Source organism: Protobothrops mucrosquamatus, unplaced genomic scaffold (genome assembly GCF_001527695.2).
Source record: "Protobothrops mucrosquamatus isolate PMUCROS unplaced genomic scaffold, P.Mucros_1.0 scaffold31, whole genome shotgun sequence".
NCBI classification, from domain to species: domain Eukaryota; kingdom Metazoa; phylum Chordata; class Lepidosauria; order Squamata; family Viperidae; genus Protobothrops; species Protobothrops mucrosquamatus.
Window position 1 is genome coordinate 903062 of NW_015386415.1, and position 8994 is coordinate 912055.

The 8994-nt window shown below is 44.2% G+C and overlaps 1 protein-coding gene across 1 annotated transcript in view; it reads left to right on the forward strand.

Moving 5' to 3' along the window:
• Positions 1-1061: 1061 nt before the first annotated feature.
• Positions 1062-8994, forward strand: part of VAMP8 (vesicle associated membrane protein 8) — an 11839-nt gene continuing 3906 nt past the window's right edge. Inside the window, exons 1-2 of the mRNA XM_015811150.2 lie at positions 1062-1174; positions 7992-8159. Coding sequence (XP_015666636.1) covers positions 1172-1174; positions 7992-8159 — 171 coding nt within the window. The 5' untranslated portion in view covers positions 1062-1171. The remainder of the gene's footprint in view (positions 1175-7991; positions 8160-8994) is intronic.

The window sequence follows — 8994 nt, forward strand, 5'->3', positions numbered from 1 at the left end:
CTCAAGCTTTGGGACCCTCAAGACCAGCTACTCCAGTCATGAAAGACACAATGTATGTTAATAGGGCTCCCTTTAACCATGTTGGAATTGTTTTGTTTCCAAGGTCAAAAATGGTGATCTCACCATCATTTCTGGCAGAAGAACTGAATACCCAGCCATTTCAGAGCACAAAAGGGAATGATGGATTAAGCTTATGGAGGAGATGGATATGAGTTGTAGCAGCCAAAAAGAATGGAGTTTACTTAACCATCTCAACAATGATACAACCAAATTATCATTATATGCCAAAATCTCAGCTAGCCAAATTGCCCACCAGCTACTATTCCAGCCTACAAAAACATAAACAGGATAGTCAGGAACAAGAAATGGAAGAAGAGCAATTTGACATGTCCCTTTACAATAGGAGCCAATAGGCAGGTGTAAGAATGGCAAAGCAGCTGCCATTGACAAGATTCAGCTCTGGCAGGTTACACATTTTGGACCTAAAACAAAAGAATCCAACCTCTATAACAGATGCTTAAACACTATCCAGATATCCAACACATGGAGGAAGGCTGGTGTGATAGCCATACGTAAACCAGGCAAGCTTTTCCAGTCACTTATGCAAGCTATTTGAGCCATCTGCCTTAGGCAGAACCTTCAGGTACCCCACTGCTCGCACTCAGCTAGCACTCCTGGCCAAGTCAGATCAGGATGAACTACAGCATTAAACATTAAATTAATTTTTAAAAATCTGCAATTGTCCTGAGGCGAGGGCCTCAGCACTGTGGCACAGAGACTTTGCCTGCTCCACCTTTCCTCCCCCCTCGCTCTCCAGGCGGCTTGGATCCCGCGGGAACCTTCCGGGAGTCAGATAAGAATAGAATAGAAGGAAGGGACCTTGGAGGTCTTCTAGTCCAGCCCGTGAAGGGAGGCGTTTGGGGCGGAGGAGGGCAGCCGCTCCCGTCCGCTTCTGCTCGGCCCATTTGCCGCCCGGACTCGTCTCGGTCCACGGGACCCGGGCAGACGGGCCGTCTCTCGCCCGGGGAGGGCGGAACCGCAGTTGGATCCGCCCAAGGCTACCTGCGAGGAGTGACGGCGCGGCCGGAGGAGGAAGTAGGACGTCCGGGGGGGACCGCCGAGTATCGGGAAGTGGCCTCGACTCTCGAGGCTTGAACGGGACGCCACGGCTATGGTAAGCCCCGTTCTCGGAGGGGGGGAAGGGCGCTGCCCGGGCGGGCTGCCGGCGATCGCACCTGCCTCCGGGACGGGGGGGGGCGCCACCATTGGGCCCGACGCGACCCGGGCGGGGCGGCCGCCGCCGGCTTGGGGTGTCGCTGCCCTCTGACCGGGGGCGCGGAAGCCGGGCGCCTTTCCAGCCTGGGGCTCCGGGACGCCCGGAAGGCCGCCTCGAGCCGGCCAGGGGCAGGGACGAGAAGGGCGGGGCGGCCCAGGTGGAGGCCCAGGTGGAGGCATCGGAGGGCTGAGTGCTTCGCTTCAGAACGGCTTCCGGAAGAAGCTCCGTCTTCGCGCTCTGCTCGCGCCTCCTGGCTTCATCACTGGAGCTTTTCAAAAACAGACTGAACCACCCTTTGACTGGGGTGGTATAAGACCCCTGCCTTGAGCACCCTAATTCACAAGTTGGACCAAAGGACCTCCAGGTCTCTCCCAGCCCTATGATTCTACGACCTCTCGGTCTGGTTTATCTAGTGCAGGGATAGGCGACCTCGGCTCTTTTATGACGCGTGAACTTCAACGCCCAGAATTCCTGAGTCAGCTATTCTGGGAGTTGAAGTCCACGAGTCGTAAAAGAGCCGAGGTTGCCTACCCCTGATCTAGTGGAATTGATCCCAGGACCTGTTTTATATAGAAGCAGTCATTCCATTAAATTTTGGAGAAATGCAGAACTGCTTTATCTTCCAGAGGATTTTTCTCTCCTCACCTGTTTAGCTTATGTCCGTTCCATTCAGTAAGGGGCTCCATTGCAGCCCCATTGTGATGATGCGGACACCTTGTTCTGGTTCTGCCTGTATTGCTTGTCCTGCTGGTGGCTGCAGGGAGTTATTCTGCTGGTCCTGGGAGAAGCCTGGCGTACTTTTCATACCAGAAGACTGGTGTCATTGCAGCTGCAGCCTGGAGAAAACCTCTTTGTTTTCCATGTTCTGACCTTAAACATGGCATGACTGGTTCTGAACAGCTATCAGAGATACCCAGTGCTTTTTTTCTTTAAAAAAAAAAAAAAAGGTCCCGGAACTCACACACGTCATACAACCCGCCTTGCCTACCCTACAAGGTTCCATCCAAAAAAGGTGCCGGAACTCCGTTCTGGGCGTTCTATGAGAAAAAAAGCCCTGGAGATACCACATATAATAACCACCTCAGTTTCAAGATGGGCTTCAGAACCTCTCCCCCCTTACCATTCTGGGATACGTTCAAAACAGGAATTTGAAATTAACTCTCTAGGTTAGAAGTCTGGATGCAGAATTTATTGAGTATCTTGCATGATCTGGTTAAGGAAAATAGAAGCAGCGCTCACTGTCTTAACTAGATCTTCATATTTCCAATGGATGTTCCAGAATATGCCATTTAACCCCATATAAACTTGATGACCGTCAAGAGTTACAATACAATTTTAAAAGCTGAACCCCAAATTAGATCCTTCAATTGATTTCCAGTTCCCCTCTCCCCCCAACAGGGTCACCAAGCTGCAAAGTTGGGGACCCCTGTGTTAAAGAACACTCGGTTTGCAAATCTCACTTTCTAATCACTTTCAGAAATCGCTCATTAACTATTTCTAAGCTATTAGAGAACTTCAGAAAGACAGGTTTGAAAATCCTGAGTGAGTCTGCCTTCATTCCTGAATGAAAGAAAAGTTTAATAATAAGCTTAAACATTTAAAGAATCTGAAATAAACATCAAAAAGCTAAATAAAATGTTGATCCTAGAAAGCTTTAAACAGACTAAAAATCCAGATAAAGTTAGAATATTGAAACCTTTATAAAACTATTTTAAAATTAATTATAAAGAAAAAACAACTTCGCATACTGCTGGAGTCTAGCTTGTAGGATTTTAAGCATAACTTTACTAGCATGTGAAATAAGTGCAATGGTGCGATAGTTTGAACATTCTTTGGAATTGCCTTTCTTTGGAATTGGAATGTAAACTGACCTTTTCCAATCCTGTGGCCACTGTTGAGTTTTCCAAATTTGCTGGCAAATTGAGAGTAGCACTTTTACTGCATCGTCTTTTAAGATTTTGAATAGCTCATCTGGAATACTGTCACCTCCACTAGCTTTGTTGTTGCTCAGATTTCCTAAGGCCCATTTCACTTCACATTCTAGGATGTCTGGCTCGAGGTCAGTGACCACCCCATCGTGGTTATCTGGGACGTTAAGCTCGTTCTTGTATAGTTCTTCTGTGTAGTTTTGCCACCTTTTCTTAATCTCTTCTGCCTCTGTTAGGTCCCTGCCATTTTGGTCCTTTATCATGCCCATCTTTGCATGAAAATAATAAATAATAATAAAAATAAGCAATTTCATAATTTCAAAAACTGGACATCAGAGGGGACTAAAGTTTTTAGACAGAGGAAAGATTTACAAGCCTATAAAAATGCAAAATGTTTTAACAGTGAAAATACAGAAGGAAAGTTTTGAAGAATGGAATCAGAAAACAGTAGCCACAATATCAATAACGATGTCTGCTTCTATGGCTAGGGCGGCTATGTCCAAAAATATTATTGAAGAAATGCCAGATATAGAACAAATTTTAGCTAACAAATATCAAAAGTGGGTTTACAATTGATAGGCCAAGGGAATGACTTAGAAAAGAAATCCAATGATTCACTGAATCTGCAAAAGAAATTGCCTGGGGTTTTAAATTATAAAAGGAAAATTCAAGAACCTTGAAGAACTTTTATGTGATGGGATATAGAAGAAATGGAGATAAATCAAATCCTGCAACAATATTTGAATGAACTAAAGATTAAGATTGTTAGAGGTAAAAGAAAGGAATATAAAATTGGTTTATCTGATCAAGCCTAAAACAAGATGTGTTACTTCTGACTATACTTTATGGATTTCTGCTGATACCAGGACTGAAAAGATGATGTTTTATGAATTTGTTTATAGATAAGAAATGGGATATGGAAATGAAGAGATAAGTGTGTTTATACTTGTTATAGTGAAGGTTGGAAGTCACTTCTTTGTTTATTTCTTCTCTCTTTATTATATTCTTACTTTTCTCTTTTTCTACTCTTTTTTTCTTTAAGTTTACTTTGTGTTGTATTTTGCTATTTTAAGTAAAATTCTAATAAAAAAAAAGATGATTAGGGGACTGGAGGCTAAAACATATAAGGAACGGTTGCCGGAATTGGGTATGTCTAGTTTAACGAAGAGAAGGACGAGAGGGGACATGATAGCAGTGTTCCAATATCTCAGGGGCTGCCACAAAGAAGAGGGAGTCAAGCTATTCTCCAAGGCGCCTGAAGGCAGGACAAGAAGCAACAGGTGGAAACTGATCAAGGAGAGAAGCAACCTAGAACTAAGGAGAAACTTCCTGACAGTTAGAACAATTAACCAGTGGAACAACCTGCCACCAGAAGTGGTGAATGCTCCAACACTGGAAGTTTTTAAGAAGAGACTGGACAGCCATTTGTCCGAAATGGTGTAGGGCGGACATGTCAAACACAAGGCCCAGGGGCCGGATGCGGCCCGCGAAGTGGTTTCATGTGGCCCGCGAAGCCATCCTGGAAACAGTGAGGGAACGGCCCCCGCTGCCTTGGCCCTGGCCCAGGCCGGCCAGGAGCCAATGTACAATTTTGTGGTGGCCATCTATGCTGAAACGCATTCAGTCTTAGCTCCATAAGCCCCCCCCCTCCGCATGGCCTGAGAGGAACAGTGATGCTCCTCCAGTGGACCATGCCTTGGCACTTGCCCCGGTCCCACCCCCTTCTGCCAGAGACCCTCACATCTGTCCCACTCCTGCCCAGGGCCCCACAGGCACCCTTGACGCGAACGATGTAGAGCTGTCCACGCCCACCCAGTAGGCCACACCCACCTTGGCCACAGCCACCCAGCCCCCTGAGGGCAACCGCAATGCTAATGCAGCCCTCAGTGAAATTGAGTTTGACACCCCTGGTTTCCTGCCTGAGCAGGGGGTTGGACTCAATGATCTTCAAGGTCCCTTCCAACTTTATTATTATTATTATTATTATTATTATTATTATTATTATTATTATTATTATTATTATTATTATTATTATTATTATATTAAAAAGAAACACAAAATGTTATTGTTTCTAGTTGTCAGGTACATGCTGAGCCTCTTCAGTTTAACACTGTCATCTATTGTGACCCAGGAAGCCCCCCTTATCTGTGGCAGTGCCTTCCCTTTGGAATGAGACCCTCCTAGAATCCCTCTGCCCCCCTGGCTTCACCCCTCGCTTAGCAAAAGTTTGGGGACCTGAAAGGAACTAAGGCAAAGACAGGAGAGCCAGATTGGGGCCTGGTCTGTGCAGTGCTGGGGCGTGACCATCTATTGCAGCAGCAGCCACACCAGAGAGTATCCAGGGTGGGGCCCCTTCCCTACCCCGCCTTCTCTGGCTACTTGATTTTAGGAAACTATGGGTCTCTGCATGAGATATTGTTCTGCTCTGGTCTCTTTCTGGACAGGAGGCTGAACATGAAAGATTTTATGAAAATAGATGAGAATTGTTGCATAAAGAAAGCCGTTTGTGGCAGTAGAATAAGAACTGCCTCCAGTTGTAATACAGGAAATAAGTCTAGTGTATCTATTAGAAATGGGGACAAAGGAAAGAGCAAGCTTGACAGTTGATTTCAGTTTTTTTTAATCTTGTTTTAAGGACCTGATTTTGAGAATTAGCGTGAAAACATCTGTGTGGAAATTTTGGACAGGTTCAGAAGCTGTATCATTGCAATATGTTTAGGAATTGTAATATTTATTCAGCTTTTCCACTGAGTATTTTTCTGCCTCTTTGACAATGTCCATAATTCTCAATAGAATGATGTCTGATAATACAAATTATTGTTGTGCTTTATTAAATATCTCTTATACTTGGTACAATGTGAACAGTGAATATTACTGCAGCATTGAATACCTGGGTAATAAAATGTCTTTTGTTCCCTACTGGCCCCAAATTTAGTTTGCAACTTGCTTGAAGCATTAATCTTTCTGTTTTCATACATGTTGCTTTGAAGGGTGTAATGGAAATTGATGCTGTAATGGCAAAACAGTATACATAAAATAATTTGGGTTATTAAATACTGCATTTTTGTTAAAGATACTTCAGACTGGTGAATGAGAAGCAGAAGTGATCATGAGGAGCACCAGTGGGACCTCATTAAACTGGTGAATGGTCAGCCAAGTGGCATATACCATTTAAGTAAAGATAGAGTGGTGCATATTGCAATAAAAAAACTGCACAGCTCTGAGAAAGGTAGATTCCATGCTAGGGACGATTAGGAACTGGAATGAAAATGAAAATAAATGTGCTAATATTGTAATGCCACCTTTAGAAAAGGAGGTAAGGAATAGAATAGAATAGAATAGAATAGAATAGAATAGAATAGAATAGAATAGAATAGAATAGAAAGAGACCTTGGAGGTCTTCTAGTCCAGCCCCCTGGAAAGGCAAGTAAAATGATCAGGGTCTCAAATATCTAAAGAAGCATCCTGTAGAAGGTAGTTCAGAACTGTTGTAAGAGACAGGATGAGAAACATTGACTTTAATTTATAAAGTAAATGTTGTTGGGCATCAGGAGAAAATCCTAATGATGAGAGCATTCAAATAGAATAATCTGCCTTGAGATGGGATGGACTCTCCTTTGCTGGAGGTATTCAAATAGAGATGGGATGCTGTGTCAGGGATGCTGTAGTAGAAGATGCTTGCACTGAACAAGGGACTTTCAAGCCCTCTTCCAATCCTTACCTTTTATGGTTCTTTGGTCCAGCGGTGCTGGCTGAGTTTTGGTCATGAATGCCTGAGGATGTGGCCGAGGAGTTCAGTGCTTTGGGCTCTCTATTTGTATCGGTCTGGCTTATTAAACCAAATAAAAGGGGAGATTCTGGCATTATTTCAAAGAGGCAGCAAGCAAGTCATTAAGATCAAGAGACTCAAATAGTACACCATTTGTCATTATTTTTGTTGTGGAAAAGATGTTTAGCAAGTGCTTTCTGATCAGTATTCAAAGCAGGCAAAGGTATATTGGATCTAGTGTGGACAGTGACCTTGTACTTGTTGACTGCTTCTTAAAACAGCTCATACTGTACTGTAGAAGGAAAGTATAGGTTTGCATTTTAGAATTCTTGACTACTTTGTGTGTCAGCAATTTTTAGAAGTCTTTGGAAACTGCACCTAGTGTAAGGACCTGCCTCCATTTCTCTAACAAGAAAGCAGAACTCTTGAAACTGGCATCATTTCAAAAGGAACTTTTATTGGCAGGTACAGAAAGCAGGAAAGTAGGCAGGATCTGAGGGCTTCCCGCCCAAATCAATAAGTTAAACCCGCAAAACAATAACCCCACCCCAACTGTCCATCCGGGGTTCAAACAGGCCAATCCACAGGTGACATTGAGCTGTGGGAAAGCAACTGATAAGGTGCCTCTCTCAAGGTTGTTAGGTCTTCTCAAGTTCTTCCCTGCTCGCTGATGGCCCCAGGCATTCCTTTCACACCCCATAGAGGATACATCAAAGCAGATAGAGGCACTACAAGCCCCCAGCTACCACCCTCCCCCATAGAATGGCAGAACCCGAATAACCTAAGCCCAGAGAATATGCATGATTAATCATTGAGGGTTCTGACACCTAGTCATTGGAAGATTTTGTTATTGTTGTTGGACAATGGTACCTTTCCCTCTTTGCCTGAAACTTTGATAAAAGACCATCTCGGTTATGGCATTCCAATGTAGAGATAGCATGGGAAGGAGAAAGGAAAGGAGTAGGTAGGATCTTTCCCTTCCTTCTGCCTGCCAAAATCTTGTTCTTTTTCTCACCAGGAGGGAGGCAATGGAAGTGGCCCAGGGATGGCCAATGACCAGGTGAAGAATCTCCAGAATGAAGTTGAGGGTGTCAAGAACATCATGACACAGAATGTGGAGCGGATTCTAGCAAGGGGTGAGAACCTTGACCATCTGCGCAACAAGACGGAAGACCTGGAAGCAACGGTGGGCTTTCTTACTCTGTGTTGTGTGATAGGAATAAACATGCACCCAAGTTTCACTTCAAGGTCCAGGACAAGAGTGAGGGGGAACCCTTAAACTTCTTCCTGAGTATAAATCCAGCAGCCAGGGGTGAGAAAAGAGCAAAATGTTGATTATGTAACATAACCTTGTCTGTTTTGCTTTTTATACAATTGTTGATTCACAAAGTATAATGTATCAATAGGGAATGGCAATGTTAAGACAAGCCAGATGAGGGAGGAAGGAAGTTACTTAAACCGAGTCAAAGGCAAGCCAGCATTCCCAGGCTTTGCTGTGCTATTTGGGCTGCATTTGCTCATCTTGCTTGAGGGGAGGAAAGCGATCCAGGAGAAGGTATGCGGATAGGAGAGAGGCATCTGTGAACTGGTAAAGCCCCGAGGAGCCAGAAGAGCCCCTTGTCTTATTTGGGGCTATTTAGTATTCTCTGAAATGAGTAGTTGAGGTCTAAAGTGCCTCTGGCATAAGCCATGTGGGGTTTGTGATAGAAGTTTGGCAAGGTAGGTGAAATAACCTAGAGGGAGAAGGGTGGGTTCTCCCTGCAGCTCAGATTACCTCTGTGGAGAAATGAAAATTAGTTAATGAGCTGAAGAGAAACCAAACAAGTAAACACAGGGTCGGTCATAAAGGACTCAAATGTCTATACACCAATGCACAGAGTATGAACAGCAAACAGGGTGAACTAGAAATTCAGGTCAATGAGGGCAGATATGATATTGTTGCCATTACAGAAACATGGTGGGATGAAACCCACAAATGGAACACACAGCTAGAGGGATTTAAATTATTTAAAAGAAACAGA